Source organism: Alosa alosa, chromosome 1, assembly GCF_017589495.1.
Source record: "Alosa alosa isolate M-15738 ecotype Scorff River chromosome 1, AALO_Geno_1.1, whole genome shotgun sequence".
NCBI classification, from domain to species: domain Eukaryota; kingdom Metazoa; phylum Chordata; class Actinopteri; order Clupeiformes; family Clupeidae; genus Alosa; species Alosa alosa.
Genome location: NC_063189.1, coordinates 2,367,491 through 2,386,319, shown reverse-complemented (window position 1 = coordinate 2,386,319; position 18,829 = coordinate 2,367,491). Strand labels below are relative to the sequence as shown.

The 18,829-nt window shown below is 45.5% G+C and overlaps 2 protein-coding genes across 2 annotated transcripts; both read left to right on the top strand.

Moving 5' to 3' along the window:
• Positions 1–546: 546 nt before the first annotated feature.
• Positions 547–3,592, top strand: gja1a (gap junction protein alpha 1a). Its single transcript, XM_048263091.1, has 2 exons — positions 547–748; positions 1,304–3,592. Exon 2 carries the CDS (start codon positions 1,320–1,322, stop codon positions 2,421–2,423), a length of 1,104 nt encoding a protein of 367 aa, XP_048119048.1. The 5' UTR covers positions 547–748; positions 1,304–1,319; the 3' UTR covers positions 2,424–3,592.
• A 4,782-nt stretch (positions 3,593–8,374) lies between these two features.
• fabp7a (fatty acid binding protein 7, brain, a) lies at positions 8,375–10,431 on the top strand. The gene is made up of 4 exons (XM_048247675.1): positions 8,375–8,547; positions 9,475–9,647; positions 9,876–9,977; positions 10,102–10,431. Exons 1-4 carry the CDS (start codon positions 8,478–8,480, stop codon positions 10,150–10,152), a joined length of 396 nt encoding a protein of 131 aa, XP_048103632.1. The 5' UTR covers positions 8,375–8,477; the 3' UTR covers positions 10,153–10,431.
• Positions 10,432–18,829: the final 8,398 nt, after the last annotated feature.

The following is an 18,829-nucleotide window of genomic DNA, read 5'->3' as shown; positions in this document are numbered from 1 at the left end:
TCATTAACAGCCGTGTGAGCTTTCTAAGGGGGAGCCATCACACCTATGGTATATTGGTATTATGTAATTAAAAAAGACTGGATAATAAGGATGAAAAAATCATGAACAGTATTGAAAATTAAAATTATCATTATCATTTTTTTGTAACAGCTGGAAGGCTACCAAAGGGAAGACAGCTCTTATTTGATTGATATAAAACACACTTCAGTAGTAACGCTAAGTAAAATATAATATAAAGAGATTTAAAAAAAAAAAAGTTACTCTATGTAGCCCTAGTATCATACCCAAGTATAACAAGAGTGATCAATACATTTTTTTTCCCCTTGAATTTAATTTTCTCAATCTTGGGTGTAATTTTATCAGATCGAATTTTATCCTCATTTTCTTTAGTGCAGTTTCCAGCATCCATTAAAGGTTTCATTTTATACTTCCTGAATGTTGCGCCAGGTGGCGATATATCGCCCTTGTGATGCTCGCATTCCTAAACATCTTTTAAGGAGAAAAAAATGGGATGAATCAAGGCACGGAGTCATGCAGGCTGGATAAGGAATCAGATGACCTCAAACTTTTCCGGCGAATCCAACGAAAAACGGCAGATGAAAGATGACGAAGGCAGAGGGAACGATGGAAAATGGGGAATATGAAAGTTTATAGGAAATGTGTAACTTTACTTTTTAAAGTCACCTAACGTTTTTGTACTGTAAGTTCTGTTTGGAAATTTCCAGCGCGACCACTGACTAAACACAAGGTAAGTGGCAAGAAAAGTTTCTTAGAAACTACACTGTGCTCTACAGGCTAAAACAGTTGATGGTAGCCTAGTAAGCACAGTGACAGTGTAAATGTCCATTGTATACATAAATATGTAAAATGATGGAAATGTTTAACTTAAAAGCTTCATATGAAATGGAAATACATCGGAATGTTGTTTTCCATTACGTTTCATCACTGTTTAAATGTACAACACTGTTATCGTTATTTCTAAGTATTTGGTCTAGTTCGTTTGATAACTGCTGGACTGGTGCGCACACATCTGGATGGCACATGGGGCTTCAGCTGTTCCTGAGTTGAGACTTTTGAAGTAGGCTAATGTTTAGCCTAGGCTAGCTCAGTTTTTAAACTATATGACCAGTAATATTTCAAAGCTTTGAGCTTACACCTGAAAGATGCAGACCATTTTATTTCATAAGAGGCCTAAATGTGGTAGACAGATGTTGAAAGATGTTTGGGGGCTTATAAAGTGTAAACAGTGAGGGTTCGTATTCACTGTACTAGGCTCTTAATCTAGCCGTCTTCCTGTGTACAGAGCAACCGTCTTCGTAATGGGTGACTGGAGTGCTTTAGGAAAACTGCTTGACAAGGTCCAGGCGTACTCCACAGCGGGAGGCAAGGTCTGGCTCTCCGTGCTCTTCATCTTCCGGATACTGGTCCTGGGAACGGCGGTGGAATCAGCGTGGGGTGACGAACAGTCTGCCTTCAAATGCAACACGCAGCAGCCTGGCTGTGAGAACGTGTGCTATGACAAGTCATTCCCCATCTCTCATGTGCGCTTCTGGGTGCTTCAGATAATCTTCGTTTCCATGCCAACGCTCCTCTACCTCAGCCACATCCTCTACCTCATGCACAAGGAGGAGAAACTGCTCAAGAAAGAGGAAAACCTGAGAGCCATTCAGAGCCAAGGTGGCAACGTGGACGCTCCTCTCCAGAAAATTCAGCAGAGGAAGTTCAAGTATGGTCTGGAGGAACATGGGAAGATTAAAATGAGAGGAGGCCTTCTCTACACCTACATTGTGAGCATCATTCTCAAGTCTGTTTTTGAGGTAGCCTTTTTGTTGTTACAGTGGTACATTTATGGTTTCCACCTCTCTGCCATCTACACGTGTGAAAGGGTGCCCTGTCCGCACAAGGTGGACTGTTTCCTGTCCCGCCCCACTGAGAAGACCATCTTCATCATCTTCATGTTGGTGGTCTCACTAGTCTCCCTGGGCCTTAACATCTTCGAGTTCTTTTATGTCATATTTAAGAGGATGAAAGACCATGTCAGGGAACAGGCCGCTAGTCAGCATCACCACAGCGGACAACTGAAGCCCTGCATGAGCGAGATGCCACCCCGGTCCAGTTATGTCTACTACAACGACTGCTCAGCCCCCATGTCCAACCTGGAGTACAACCTGAACACCACTGACAAGAACAACTCCTGCGACAGCTATAGCAAACAGGCCAACGCTCAGAACTGGACCAATTACAGCACTGAGCAGAACCAGCTGGGCCAGAAGGTGCCTCCGTATCCCTGCTGCCACACCCAGGAGTTCCACTACCCCGAGAAAGTGACCCCGGGCAAGGACATGGCCCTCCTGAGGCAGTTGGACCCACGGCCCAGCAGCCGAGCGAGCAGTCGTGCGAGGCCGGATGATCTCGACATCTAGCCCGAGATCAGAGGACTATCATGTGAACGGGTTCAGCTCACCCTTGGGGAGCCCCCTGCTCTGGCACCAGGCAGTGCTGATTTACACTTTGATGTGCCAAAAATCCTTCAGCTACATTCCAACCTAATTGACAGAGGGACTCAATTGGGTTATTCAGACTTGAAATGCAAAGAGACCAATGGTTTTCTCTGTGTTTAGACTCTGTTCAGAATTTACACCATTATTGTCAATAGCTTTAAATTTATAGAAGTGGTCTGCGTCCCATTTGAAGTTTTTTGTTTTGTTTCTATTTGCCATTTTTTTTGTTCAAGAAGAGACAATCCTTCATGCAGTGTTTTATGGTTCTAAGTTATTGAGTGTTGTAGTTTAAGAGGGTGGATGATACATGGAAGACACAAACAGAAGTTATTTATGGCTTGTTTGTTTCTGGTTTGGTTTTGGAGCTCAGCTGAGCATTCTTTTCTGGAATTTAGAGCTGTAATATATTCTAAGGATGAACTGTTCCTCAAAGAGCTCTTGCTGTTTTCTAAGAATAGTACTGCAACGATTCCTGCCAATGGTTTCTGTGTGCAGTACTGAGCTTGGTTCTAACAATCCAATAGCTTTTCAATTCCTGCATTTATGGTACGTCTTTTTTAGGAGCAATGTTTGCACTGATGTTTTAGACATTTCTTATTGTTTTATAGAAAATGTTTTCATGGATGAATTACCATGAGTGAGGTGTCTGTCTGAATGCTGTTAATAGACCGTTATCTATAAATATCACATTCTGTCTTACATGCCGTTCATGGCGTTTTGAAGCACCAAGTTTGTCAGATGATCTAAAGGATTAACAGATTTTGAAGCAGTGTTTATTTAAATTAAAGTTTGTCAAACATGACTCTTTTATATGCAACATTTGTGACAAATTGTTTGCGTAGAGAATGATGAAGTTAGGTCTTTTCATCATTTAAATTAAATGAAGTAATGAGATTCAAATAGTCCCCCTTCCCTCAGATTTTCCTATTTATTCTCAGCGTTAAATGAAAACACATGTTTGGGTAACGCTCAAAAGGCCATATGTGGGTGTATAAAGAAACAAAGTCTTTCTGTTCCACTTTGCCCCTGACCAAAAGAATTCTTCTGACTCGGTTCTGTCTAATTTATTACATAATGGAACATTAAAAAGAGACGAAAACATTAGACGTGTGTGTGTGTGTGTGTGTGTGTGTGTGTGCACGTGTGTGTGTAAGTGTGACCGAGAGAGAGAGAGTGTGTATACACTGTAGTTGTATGCGAAGGGTGGGTCTCATATACTGTAAAGCAGAGCACCCAGATGGAAAATATGTGGCGCATTGTATGAATGTGGTTTTCAGACCACACAAGCCACTCATGCTGCTCATTTCTTTAGAGTCAGACTCAGCTCTCCTTGTGGAAACTCATTTTTTCCAACCTCAGGTTTCTGTCTCGACCTAAACTTTTGAGTAGACATGCAGGGTAAAAATAAAAAATGCATATAATGTGCTGGCCTGCCTGCTTGTGTAGTTAAATTATTCAAAATACAAACGGCACATCTTCAATCAGCCAAAGAAGACACATCTGCAGGTTAAGTCTTCATTGGCCTCCTATAAATTCAAATCCTTCACTCTGGCCTACGGGACACTTACTGGACCTGCCCCTTGCTATCTTAATTCCATGATCCAGCTCTACGTCCCCTCTCCTCCACTGCGGTCCTCTAATGCAGTGTTTTTCAACCTTTTTTGTGCCACGGCACACTTTTGACACTTAAAATATCCCATGGCACACTAACATCCTGTGTGAAGAAAAAATAAACATACCATAGACTAAAACTTCAAATAATACACAGATATGGCCTTATTATGGCTTCTATGCAAGACCTGCTCAATAAAACAAGCGCCCTCTGTTTCATTTGTAGGTGACTATATCTAATTTAATTGTTGTTATGAACTGGATATGTGATGATTCTGTGAATACTGGATATGGGGTCCCCGTTGTACAATGCCTGCATACCACAAATAGTGCAATCATACAATCAATGAGAGCATGTGGTTATAAATTCTTTGATGCAACAGTTGCTTTTCTGGACCAGTGAGTGACATTTGGGTAATTTTCTGCGGCACACCTGATGATCTCTCATGGCACACTAGTGTGCCCCGGCACAGTGGTTGAAAAACACTGCTCTAATGAGCGACTGCTATATTGGCCTTCCACCAACACTAAGAGGTCACAGTCAAGACTCTTTATTCTGTGATGCTTCCAGAACCTTCTGGCCCATGCAGCTGGTTCTGTTCACTGCTGGTCCAGTAGAATGATTTACCTAATTCTCTTCATTCTAGTGATAGTTTTGGGATCTTTAAAAAGTGTCTATAAACAATCTTGTCTTGATTTACATCTGTTTGCTTTGTATCTTACTAATTAATTCTCCTGACAGAGTCATGGATTGTATATATTTATGATTATTGTTATCATTCTGTTCAATTCTGTTTTGTTTATTATTAATATTGGTATTTATAATTAGGCTATATGACTTCACTTCAAACTGTTAATTTTAATGTTCGTCGCTTTGGACAAAAAATCTGCTCAGACAAACAAACATAAAAAACAAAAACACTTAAACAGTAGATTAGAAGTCTATAAACTAGGTTTAAACATGTAAGAAATAATGTGTCCATGAAAGTCTTAAAGTTTAGGCCTACTGATAAAATAAGTCTTGTAGGTTTCATGACAAACTGTTCCATGAGAATGACTGTGTCGTGTCCAGTGGATTTTCTTCTGTTGATAACTGGGAGGAGTCCTGTTCTGGAGAGGACTGCAGATCCATTTAAATCTACTCAGTTTCTCTAGACACACTTTAATATCTGAATCCTCAGAATATTCCACTCACAGACTGTCTAAATAGTTGCACTCAAGTTTATATTAGAGGATTTTGTTTCCTTGGGTTAGTCTTTTTTAAACTGACAAAAACAAAAGCTTGCAGATGGTTCACAGTACAGTAGATGAGAACAGCATCACATAGGGTCACATGTAACATATTCACACAAACATAAGAGAGGATGTTTTGATAGAGTTAAATTTAGAATGTTGACCAAGGTCACATCCTCTGTCCTTCAGAGTGTTCCAGATGGGGAAGAGTTTAGGTTCCTCTTGGACTCGTCCAAATGCATTTGAGCAAAGTACTTTTCCCACTGTAAGTAGGCTGTATTCTAGCCCATTGAGGTGCATAATAAGTGTTTGAGGACGGATTCCAAATGAGTAGCTGCTGCTTCCCACTGGCCCAAGGCCAAGGGGTCCCATGCTAGTCGTCATTAGTTTCTGGCTAGCTTTGTCCCCAATACAAACAGTAACTTCAACAGTTTCCCACTGTCCTGCTTTCCTTGAAACATTTCTTTCAATAAAACTTAAAATACTGTTCATTTGTTTTATTATTATTATTATTATTATTATTATTATTAATAATAATAATAATATCAATAAAAACCAAGATCCTTAATCCATATTCACCACATCAAACATAAACGTAGACAACATTTATACATAGTCATAAATTTGTTCATCCTGTGTAATATATGAATATACAGTACATGTCACATGTATGACATTGAGATAAAAGGCCTTTGTTGACTGATGATAAAACACATACGACACAACAGCCAGTGGTGACATGGCATTGTTGCTGCCCCTGCTGGTTGGACGCCAGCTTTGGCACGGTCTGCCTCCACTCTCTGCCAGACTGTAGATCTACAACCAGCGGTCATGCCATTCAGACCTGGAGACTAATTGAAACCAGCAGTGGGGACTAAAGTTTCAGGACTTTTCCATACCGCAATGAGTCTTCGTCTCATCAGGCTAAACCCATGTTTGGACAGCACAGTATTGGGGCGAAATGTGACTTATTATGGAAGTGCTTTTGATAATAAACACTATCCAGGGACTATTTTTAGAAAATGTGTGGTATGTTTGAGTCATGTTTGTGGAAGGATGAGCGGTAAACTTTCAGGAGCTTAAAACAAAGCTGATGGTGGTAGCTCTCCAAAAATAGTCGTTTTGGTAGCTTGTTTCAGGGTTCAGCGCAGATGAACATGTCTGGGGAAACAGCAGTAAACACATACAGCAAAGAGGCCGAGGCTGTGTAGAAACATCAGCTCATCCAGCAACCCCACCACAGACAGTCATCCGGCTCTGTAATTTCTACAAACAAGGGAGTGGTTCATAACCGTAATGTTGGAGTTGGAGTTTGTGTGGCACCTCAGAGTGCACTCCAGGCCAGCCTGGGTCATCGCATGGACTCCATCTGCTTTTAGAAAGACTGCATTTGGGCTGCTTTTGGTCACGTTAACCAAGCTGAGGGCTGATGTGGACACAGTGTTTCTGTTTTCTGTGTGAGGGGTCTTGACTTACTCAATGGTATGATCTTTGTGCCAAGTGTTTGTGCCGGCTGTTTCCACTTATCCGTCTCAAGGTACTCTGATGTGGTGTTTATTAAAAGATAAAATATATAAAGATTAATAAAGTAATCTAAGGTGATTAGGTTAATAAAGTAATAATATTATATGGTATTATACAACAAGAGGTAAACACAGTTTTTAAAACAGTAGATCAAATATTCTGATTTTTTTTTTAGTGATTTAAAATCTGATGAGGATGTAATATCTGATGGACTGATTAATATCTGATTGTTGCCTACCTCTACCACTAATCCAAACTACCTTCATAGTTTGGATTAGTGAAGCACATGTTGTTCTGAAAGTGCCGAAATGAATGTAGCCTATCCAAACATGTCTGGAACTGAAGCTTGTAATGGATAAAGGAAACAGTCCTTTTCTCGCTCGGACTCTAGCTCTTGGCTGACATCTTGTGGAGTTGTGTGATATTACACTTGGCACTTCGGTGATTTTACGTTCTCTGAATCATTCAGATGACTCAGTGACTGACTCAGTGATACTTGATATAACTCAAACACGCAAATATTTCAAGGTGGAGGATAAAGGTTTATACAATGCATATACCCTAGCAAACAATGTAAATTCAAAGACTTGATAACACTCCAAAGTCCTTGCATCCCATGCATTCTATGAATGGTGGTGTGTATTTGTTCAGGGTGTTTGCCCTCCAAGTGTTCCCCTATCTGAATGTGCTAAAGGAGCCCAGAATGAGGTGATTTTTTTCTGAATTGTACTCCCACACAATAGTGTCCCTCACAAAGCTTTTACATTCCTAGGCTCGAGGTGCCATTAGCTGTGGCCTAAGCTGTTAGTGTTTACAATTAGATAGATAGATAGATAGATAGATAGATACTTTATTGATCCCCAGGGGAAAATTGTGTGAGGAAAAACAAAATGACACTTCTAAATACTTAAACGTAATATGCCTAAATGTAATGAGTACAACAACAGTGGCAACTCATGTGTAGCACTCATGTAGGTAGGCCTATTTGAAGTAATGCGACAGAAAAGTGATGCTACTGGACCCCTGCGCTCTGTTGCTAATGCTTAGGCGTGCCAAACCAAGAGCAACACCTGTTGTTAGCGTGCATACACTTTATAATACGGTATTCAGCTTTGCTGAGTATACAGTTATTTTAATCTTAAACTACTGAGTGATAAACCCCAAATAATCTTAGAGCATGTAAGTCTATTTTATCTTCATTATACCACAAATCCTTTCAACATTGCTCTTAACAGAATCTATTCATTGCTGAAAATGTTGCAACCTCAGCTCAAACAATAGCTGGGTGCGTGCGTGCGTGTGTACATGTATGTGTGCGTGTGCGTGTGTGTGTGTGGAAGGGAGGGAGATAGTTAAGGGATTAAACATGTTAAATTACTGATGTACAGTACCACGTTCTCGCCATCTTTATGGACCAATCACAATTTCACGCACGGTCTCATATCGTCCAATCAGGATGCCCAAACGCCGTCTTCGTCTGACCCCGTCTCTTTGACAGTATTAATTAGATTGGACTCTGCGGCTCAACACTGACTGAAGCACACACCACGCGTTCTTGCCTTATCCGTTCATTGTCGTCCGTCCTGTGAGTAAAACTGAACTGTCGTCATGGATGCATTTTGTGCCACCTGGAAGCTGATTGACAGCCAGAACTTTGATGAGTACATGAAAGCACTGGGTAAGTAAGCTGAGCTCTATGCACTTTTCACTGGTCTTCCCAAAAAACATCTAAAGAAATTGGCACTCATACAGAACTCTGTGGCTAGACTTTTAACTAAGACTAAGAAGAGAGAACACATCACCCCTGTGTTGGCTGAACTGCACTGGCTCCCTATTTCCTATAGAATTGATTTTAAGGTTATGTTAATTACTTACAAAGCTCTGAATGGCATAGCACCTTCATATATCTCTGAGCTTTTAATATCTTATCAACCACAAAGGAAACTTAGATCATCCAATTCTAATCTTTTAATCGTACCCAAAGTGCTCCACAAACAAAGTGGAGAAGCTGCGTTTATCCATTATGCCCCAAACTATGGAACACCCTGCCTCTGTACATCAAGCAGGCGAGTTCAGTAAATATTTTAAAAAAGATCTGAAAACATACCTGTACAGGAAAGCTTTTAGTTAACTCATCTTATCCTGTAGACTACATTTTCAGATTATTCTACATCTGCTACTATTGGAGGCGCAGCCAGCCAGAAGCAGATGGGCTCCCCTATTAAGTCAGGTTCTGCTCAAGGTTTCTTCCTGGAATATGGGAGTTTTTCCTTGCCACAGTTGCCATATGGCGTGCTTGTGGGGGGTAAGAGGGTTAAGGCTGCCAGTCTTATGACGTCATTTTCTATATTTTTGATATGTTGCTGAGTATAACATAAACAGCAAAGAAAAGTGATTGATAATGACTGACTGACTATTATTGTGTTACATGCTTCAAATGTAAAGCACTTTGAGCTGCATTCTGTGTATGAAAGGTGCTATACAAATAAAGCTTTATTATTATTATTATAAAGAACACCCAAACGAAAATCACTTCGTAAAATTTGAGAATTCTGGAGACCTAGTCTCATTCATATATCGTTGATTTATCATTTCGCTGCAACAGGTGTTCCCTTCGCTACAAGACAAGTTGGCAATGTAACCAAGCCGACCGTAGTCATCAGTCAGGAAGGGGACAAATTTATGGTGAAAACCCTCAGCACTTTCAAGAATACAGAGATTTCATTCAAACTTGGGGAAGAGTTTGAAGAGACCACTGCCGACGACAGAAAAGTAAAGGTTGGTATTTAACATGATGACTAAAGGCTTCAGACATCAGTTATGAAAATATGGATTGAAATGTGCATTATTGATGAAAGTGAACAGACACTGCACATTAAATCCAGTAAATTACTGTACACTAAAGTTGAAAATGCAGATGTCCCCATACAGCCTATTAATACATGCAACTTATAGTATTATTTGTGTAACTTTGTGAGAGCATAATGACCTCCAATTATATCGTAGGCTGTGATTAGTATGGATGGAGACAAACTGCTGCATGTCCAGAAATGGGATGGCAAGGAGAGCAAATTTGTCCGGGAGATCAAGGACGGGAAAATGATCATGGTGAGCGCTCATAATCAATCGTTGGCGTGGTGATGAGTTGGATGCAGTTTTGCAGGGAAGTGCCAAATCCTCATAATATTCACACGATAATTATGGCTCAGTAACTTCCATTTCTTATTGACAGCATTTGACCTTTGAGGGTGTGGAGGCTGTTCGCACATACGAGAAGGCATAAAGTCCATCAGAATCTGAGAAACGGCCACTGCTGTGATGTCCTGCTGACTGAGTAGCCTATTTGGGTTTGCATACTCTTTCCTCTGCAGAATGCAGATGCATCGGGAAGTCCTGCATCTTTTTTTTTTTTTAATCAAATGACAATGTTGATGAGTGTTTTGTGAATTGCATCTTTTTATAATGACTTGTCCAGAAATGGTCCATGAGTTATTTTTAATAATTGAAAACGGCATATCAATTCATATTTGTATTGTCTAAAAATAAACAAGCCTTCTGATCACTGAGTTGTTCGTTTTTAATTACTCTCAACTCTAAACTGCATGCATGCAAACAGTAGGCCTACTGTAGCCTATTTAAAATCTATCTACTGTGTCTGTCTGTCTGTCTACTTTTTTCTAAATTCCTGCGTGTTAGGCGTGGCTTCTTAGTTGAAGAATTGTGGATAACCTTGATTTCCCGCAATTCTCTAGCTAGTAGGCTAGGCCTACCAAATAATATTGTAACGATTTGATAGCGACACACACAGTTGTCCAATCAAAAGGTTTATTAGCTGAGAGCAAGAGCAGGGACACAGACACAGAACACAATACACACGGAGCAGGTCAAGTACACACACACACTACACATACAGGGGAGGACGCAGCCCCCCACACAAAGAGGATCACACACGAGGGAGAACTAAAAGGGAAACATGTTACAATAAAGACGCTAACATTACACTCAAAACTAAGGAGAAATACAGACATAAACCCCCCAAATGTTCGCTCTCGTATCCCAGCATGCCCTGCGTGGGAGAACGCTAACAATGTCTTGTGCGCCGACGTTACAATATTGATGAATTAACGCCAACGCTGAACAGTAGGCCATGGGTCTCTAGATGGCCCAAACTAAAAACATTGTCGCTAAATGATGGTGGTAAAGTAAAATGTTTATAAATATATGAAGTCATCTATGAACCTGATGTGATGAAAGCCCCCCCCCCCCACTCATCTGGATACAATGCAACTTTGACACGCGACATGATTTGGGGCTTCATCTGCTCAAGTGAAGACACGCCAGTTAACTCATTCTCTTCAACAAGTTTCTCTTCATATTGTAGTGAACTGAGCCTAGCTTGTTCATGACTGAACTCCCATAGTGCTGTGCAGTGTGTGTGTGTGTAATGTTGATGTTGGTTTTAGTGAGAGTAATTGCGTTTACCTTGTCATGTATGTGTTAGCTGGTATAGTCTTTCTTTATGTTGTACCTCATGTGTTTACCCCGTGTATTGTATGTGACTACCCTGTTTGTGTATCGTGCTTGTTTAATTGACCTCCTTTGTGTTACCTGTGTAATGACGTTCGTGTGTTTTGGTGCGTAACCAATAAAAACCATTTTGAGACAAATTTGCAGTTCGTTACATTGGTGTCAGAAGTGGGATGACGACCCCTACTGGACGGGAGGAGAAAGCTGCAACTGATGCCCTGGCGATGATGAGTTTCCTGCCAAGATGGTTCTTCGACAGCGCGCTCACCCATGGCCACCTGCTGGGCCCAGCAGACGGCAGCGTGACCGTGACTAAGAGACCCGCCCCCGGCAACAGGAGGAAATGAACCGGGCTGATGGCAGCATCCCGCCACTTGAACCCGCTCCACACGGGAGCGATGGAAACCGACCGGGTGCCCGTGCGACGGGCGGGCGTAGAAGGGCTGCCCAGCTGTAAAGTTGCCCCACTGCAATGGCCCCAGCGTAAAGTTGCCCCACTGCAATGGCCCCAGCGTAAAGTTGCCCCACTGCAATGGAGGAAGGCCACTGGCGACTACCCAACGTACAGCCAGGGTCTACATGAAGAGATGGCACTGGAAGCGTTCGTGCGAGGCATCCACCCAGAGCGGCTAAAAGAACACCTTCGCTTCGAGCCCCCCAGCTCGCTGTCCGCGGCCCTCGCGGAAGCCGAACGGGTGGAAAACATCTTCCGCACAACAGAGTCGAGGCATTGCGTACGCCAGACATCGATGGAGGAAGATGGGGAGGAACTGGAGGTGACGCGGCAGACCACGGCACAGCCACCACAACGCCGCCCACGCGAGTGGAAGAGGCCGGCCAGCGGAGACGGATGCCACCGGTGTGGCGAGCCGGGACACATCGCATGGTACTGCCCAGCCCAGCACCCCGCTCACGCCCCCCAGTTACTAGAAGAAGGTGTCACGGCGGTAGGGGCTATGGATTGCATACGGCTGGGCAGGCTCGGCCAAACCAGAGGACTGTATGTGGACTGCACGCTAGATGGGACTCGGTGTCGCGCCTTGATCAATACTGGCTCCACCATCTCGCTTGTGCGCCCCGGTCTCTTACCCGGCACGCTGGTAGCCAGACCCAGAGGCTGGGAAAAGACAAAAACGTGCATCACAACAGTTACCGGAGAGCGAGCGGAACTGTATGGACAAAAAGTCGAGCCGCCGGCTTTGGTTGGCTAGCATTCAGGATGATTGCATTCTCGGCCTGGACGTGCTAGAGAAATGGGGGGCTGTGGTGGACATTTCCCGGTTCACACTACACTTGGGGACGAGCAGCGTAGTGTTGCACACGGCGGGGAAGACAGAGCATGAAGTGCGGAGAGCTGGCGCGACGAAGAACTCTCCAACTCGCTCCACACAAGCCCGCAGGAAGCAAACTCGCAAAGAGTACTCGCCATCCTAGACTCCGCCCCTCCCCACACAAGCCCGCAAAACTCAAGCCCGCGAAAACAACAGGTCTCATCCAGGTCCGCTCGCTGAGGCCGCCACTGCTCAGCTCACGCCCACCAGAGAGGAGCCAAGAGAGCGGGTTGAGCAATCACCACTCTCCCGCCAGAGAGCCGCCCTCTGTAGAGACAAGGCAAGCCGTAAATGAACTCTGCACTCGTAGCTGTGAGGGGAGTGAAGCACAGGGTAGCCAGGTGCGGGGACTACTAGCATGCACACCCATTATCTTCGCTGCAAGAGATGAGGACTGCACCCGAACGAGCCTGGTCCAACATGATATCGACACCGGAAATGCCCGGCCCATCTGACTTCAGCCTCATCGCTTACCGTTCGCCAAACGACAAGCAGCTGAAGAAAAGATCAAGGAAATGGCCGCGGCAGGAGTGATAGAGCCAAGCAGTAGTCCCTGGGCTGCGCCGGCTGTACTCATCCGGAAGAAGGACGGCTCGTGGCGGTTCTGTGTTGACTACAGGCGCCTCAACCAGGTAGCCCGGAAAGACTCCTACCCGCTCCCCCGCTGGACAGCATTGCCGGCTCCTGCTGGTTTAGCTCGCTGGACGCAGTGGCTACTGGCAGATTGAGCTAGCCCCGGAAGCTCGGCCGAAGACAGCGTTTACCATCGGGCAAGGGCTGTGGCAGTTCCGGGTACTTCCGTTCGGCCTATGCAACGGGCCAGCGAACTTTGAGCGGCTGATGGAGTGTGTCCTGGCGGGCATTCCACGAACATGCTGCGTGGTTTACCTGGACGACATCCTGTGTCATGCAACAGACTTCACCGGTGCCATAGGACATCTGAAAAAGGTGTTCGACGCCATACAGGGTGCTGGGCTCAAACTGCACCCGAAAAAGTGCCACCTGTTCCGGAGACAAACCGGATTCCTGGGCCATGTCGTGGGGGACGCCAGAGTGGCCACCGACCCAGCTAAGGTGGAGATGGTGAGACGTTGGCCTGTTCCGCACGATGGTGCTGAGCTGCGGAGCTTCCTGGGCCTGGCGTCATATTACCGGTGTTTCATCCGGGACTTTGCTACAGTCGCCAGCCCGCTGCATCGTTTGACGCACAAAGGCCAGCTCTTCGAGTGGACACGAGAGTGCGACGCGGCATTCCGGCGGCTGCGGAGGGACTGGACCGAGCGGAGAAGAACTACTGCGTGACCCGCAGAGAACTGTTGGCTGTGGTGGTGGCAGTGCGCCATTTCCGAACCTACCTCTACGGCAAACGGTTCCTGCTGAGAACGGACCATGCATCGCTCACCTGGCTGCTGAACTTCAAAGAACCAGAGGGCCAGCTGGCTCGCTGGCTGGAGGCGCTCCAGGACTACGACATGGTGACCGTGTGCAGCAGACCAGTGCCAGCACTGCCACCGGAGGGAGGAGAGGAGCCTTGCCGCGGCTCAACCGGAGCCCGCTCGTCGGCTACAGGCTGCATCACCGCTGGCAGAGAGAGAGAGAGTTGCTGTTTTCAACGCTCGCCAGCGTCGCGCCAACGAGAGGGTCAACGCTCGCCAACAGCACGCCAGTGAGGGGGCCAACGCTCGCCAGCAGCACGCCAGCGAGAGACTCAACACTCGCCAGCGCCGCGCCATCAAGAGAGCCACCGCTCACCAGCTTCACGCCAGCGAGAGTCAAGCCGCCAGCAGCACCAGGTGGTCGTCTCACCGCTTCGCTACCAGCTACAGTGATCGAGAGACCGGAGACAACGCACCGCAGCCCAATGCCACAACACAGCACTGCAGAGCGGCAGCTGGGGCCACGGATGCGCAGTCGCCGGTGGACGTGATGTCAAGGGAGGAGATCCGGAAGGCGCAATCGGAGGACGTCACGCTCGGCCGAGTGTGGTCAAGCCAGTCAGCGACCGCAATGGACTGACGTATCAGCACTTGATCCAGAGACCAAAGCGATTTATTCACAGTGGCCGGGAATAGTAGCACGTCAAGGACTGTTGTATAGACACTGGCAAGCCCCCGATAGACAGTTGCTGGTTCCTGCAGGATTACGAGCCCGTGTACTGGAACAGGTACATGGGGCAGTGGGGGCGGCTCATTTCGGCATTGCAAAAACTCTTCGTCGGCTGAGAAGCCACTTCTATTGGCGGGATGCAGGCTGGGCGTTGAACTGCATGTTCACTGCTGTGGACGCCTGCACAGCGAAGAAGGGCCCCACGCGACGCCGCCTTTCGCCGCATCCCTGCAGCAATACGCAGTCGGGCTCCCATGGAGCAGGTAGCCGCCGATGTCATGGGCCCACTGCCAGTCACAGAAAGCGGGGAAATCGCTACGTGCTTCGTGGCCATGGACTATTTCACTAAGTGGCGGAGGCGAGCACGGTGCCAGATCAGAGCCCACACGACAGCGGACAGACTGGTCACTGAGATGTTCTGCGGTTCGGGGCACCGAAGAGCTCCACAGCGACCAAGGGCGAATTTCGAGGCGGAGGTGTTTGCTGAGGTTTGCCAGCGCATGGGCATCCGGAAAACGAACGACACCTCTGCATCCACAAAGCGGCAGGCTAGTGGAACGGTTTAATCGGACGCTAGCCATGCAGCTGGCCATATTGGCCGACCGCCGACAAAAGGACTGGGACTTACACTTGCCCCTGGTGCTCTGGGCATATCGCACAGCGGTGCAAGAGTCAACTCAGCTCTGATGTTCGGGCGAGACGCATACGCCAGTGGACTTGGTGTTCGGTTAAGCCTCCGGGCGGAGATTGGAGGTAAGCCAGGGCTGGAATACTACAAGCAGGTACGCGAGACTGAAAGGAGATTACACGAAGTTGGCCAGGCAGGCCATGAGTGAAGCTGGAATACGCCAAAAGCGAGCTTACGATACGCGCTGTCGCGGCCAGGAGTTCCAAACCGGCGATAAAGTTTGGGTGTACTGCCCGGAGAGAAAGAAAGGCATTTCCCCGAAACTCACTGTGGCTCTAACACCGGTCACCGTGCAGCCGTCCCCGGAAGTCACCGCCGCGACAGCGGGGCGCCCACAACGCCAGCGTCGCGTCCCAGCCAGGCTCATGGACTGCCGTAGGGTAAGACTTGAGTCAAAGGGACATAGACTAAGTCTCGGTGGGCTGTGTAGTGAACTGAGCCTAGCTGGTTCATGACTGAACTCCGATAGTGCTGTGCAGTACATGTGTGTGTCTAATGTTGATGTTGGTTTTAGTGAGAGTAATTGCGTTTACCTTGTCATGTATGTGTTAGCTGGTATAGTCTTTCTTTATGTTGTACCTCATGTGTTTACCCCGTGTATTGTATGTGACTACCCTGTTTGTGTATTGTGCTTGTTTAATTGACCTCCCTTGTGTTGCCTGTGTAATGACGTTCGTGTGTTTTTGTGCGTAACCAATAAAAACCATTCTGACACAACTCTGCAGTTTGTTACAATAATTTTTTTTTACTGCAAGCAGTAGGCTACGATAAAGTAGAGCCGTGCAGTCTTAACATTATCCACTCTTCTTTTCACTTCTCCACCACAAGTATTTTAAAGACGGAAAGTAGCCTAGCCTAGTAGGCCTAATGACTTTCCGATTTTACAGGGCAGAGAGAGTGGACCGGAGATGCAGTCAGAGATCAGACCAGGTAGGACTCGATGATTGGATGGCCAATGGCCAATATTCAGCAATGGGTGATGGTGTGATGAGTGCTTGAATTGAGTTTCCATTAAAATAAACTCACCAGACAGCTACAAATGTTCATGGGGTTTTGATAGGAGTTTTGTGAGCCTCACAAACTGACCAACTGAGAGATCTGAAAAAGTCACAGGCTTGCCACTGTTCACTGGCTCTTCATTGGACAGCTGTGGGCACAATCTGCCCTTGTTTCTCTTTGAAGAAACACTGATGAAGGAAAATGACCTAGAGTAACCTCGGCGACGTCCACCTGCCACTGGTGTGAGGCTGCTGTCATCGGTCACTCCACGATAATCTCTTAATCCAGTGTCTTTACATAGGGACAACATTCGATAGAATCAACCAACCACATTTGGGCAATACATGTAGCATATTTGAAGCAAACAAATGATAGAAATAATTCATATCACAATATTAAGTGGAAAAATTAAGATTAGTAAAGTCTTTGTGCATCTGTGGGCTGTCTGTAGCAGTATTTTACTGAATAGGGCTATTAAAAGTTATCTCGAAATAGCATTGCATTGTATCAATACAGCATACAGAATATTCAAATAGTTTTATGAAAAAATATATGTGTTGTAAAACGAAAATACATACTCTAGGCCTACATGCAAAAACTATTCTGAACTGATTTCTGGCTGAAGGCTGCGGATTCAGTTGCCATTGAATATCTTCTGCTAAACAGCAGACTGCTAATGAATGGATTCCTTCTATCACAAAGGCACAGGAATTGGAGTGGAAGAAAATGCCCTATTGTGTTCTATCTTTAATGCACACACTGCTTCTGATGCACGGTTATGTCAAAGCTCTGAAACTGCACAAGGGTGACGCAACACAATTCCATTTTGCCCAAAATGATGAAAGCTAGCTTACGTTATGTTATAGCATTTTATCAAAGCTTATGCAGTGTTGGAAAGATATGTGTTGTAGAGGTATGTGTCTATATCTATGTAAATATAATATCTATTCAAATGAACTCAGTTGAGTGGGCTGCATGCCACAGTGTGGATTTATTGTTGTGGACTCTTTCACCTGCAGAGCTTAATGAGCGATGTGATGTGACGTCATGTCTACACATGCATCGGTCTACCCCTCTCCTGGGAACACCTGTCTGCAGGTGCCTAATGACTAGAATGTGCGTCAGTTAGTGTCCGCGGCCACCAGGAGATGCCGCTCCCTCCCAGCACTAATCCTCATTAAGAATGGGACTCTGGCAGATCAGCTGATCTTTAGCTTTTTGGTGCCTTCTCTGTCAAAGACTAGTGAATCTCTATGGTGATGCCCAGACTCCGTATAGACTGAGTGAATCTCTATGGTGATGCCCAGACTCATAGACTGAGGCCCTGCCCACACTAACCCGGGTAAATCTAGAAACACATAAGTAATTATTATTAGCCCTTCCATCCACATTAAAACGGCGAATTCCGACACTGAAGAAGATGCTTTTCAAAAACGATCACTGAGGTGGATAAATGTGAAAACTCCAGGTTCGCATTGTAGTGTGTACAGGGTATGAGAGTCAATGTGCTTCTGTGTGCTTTGACAACATTCTTAACTTCAGGACGGAAGTATATGCTGTAGTGTCCTACTTGTCCTGTTGTCCTAGTGATTACTTCATGGTGCAAGTGTTAGCCCTTTATTAGATTACTTGAGAATTTCCTGTGCATGTTGATTTGCTTGTCCACAGAAGTAGTTTAATCTAAAATAAGCTTGGGAGTGCAAATTGAATCACCCAGAATGCGCAGACGAGTCTAGCTCCATTCTGATAGAAAACCGAATCATTATGCAGTTGGCAGTGTCCAATGGCGTGCTTTCTTTGGGTACTGAATGGAAAGACAGGGCGCCCAGAGTGAGTGGGAAAGGCAGAAAGAGGGAGGCAACTCTCTCTGTCTCATGCCACTTTGGCAGCGGGTGAGAATGCCTGCATGTTTGACCACCTTTGGCTTTATATTGGAACTGGGGTTCAGGTCTAGCTATAACCTGATTGCACCTCTTGTCTTAGCAGACTCTGTGTAACCTGATTGTTTTTTTGTTTGTTTTGTTTTGTGAGAAAAAGAAATATGCGAGTCCAAGCGCTTTGAGGTTTGCGGGTGACATCACTGTCACATGGTGCCAAGTGTTCTGAAAGAGTGTGTGCTTGTGTGCCTGTGAGAACACAAAAGGGGATGATTGGAACCTCTCCAGTCCTGCTGTGGGAACAACAGACAGCCCATGGAGCGCCAACAGAATGAAGCAGAGTCAGGCTCACACAAAGCTGAGTTCCGGGGCATGGGACTTCATTATGGCTAGCGTGATTCAGGGAAAGACAGCATCGTGACCCTGATGACA

Coding starts and splice junctions, on each gene's coding strand:
- fabp7a (XM_048247675.1), top strand. CDS start 8,478: ATGGATGCATTTTGTGCCACCTGGAAGCTGATTGACAGCCAGAACTTT. Junction 8,548..9,474: donor TGAGTACATGAAAGCACTGG/GTAAGTAAGCTG, acceptor TCGCTGCAACAG/GTGTTCCCTTCGCTACAAGA. Junction 9,978..10,101: donor AGGACGGGAAAATGATCATG/GTGAGCGCTCAT, acceptor TCTTATTGACAG/CATTTGACCTTTGAGGGTGT.
- gja1a (XM_048263091.1), top strand. CDS start 1,320: ATGGGTGACTGGAGTGCTTTAGGAAAACTGCTTGACAAGGTCCAGGCG.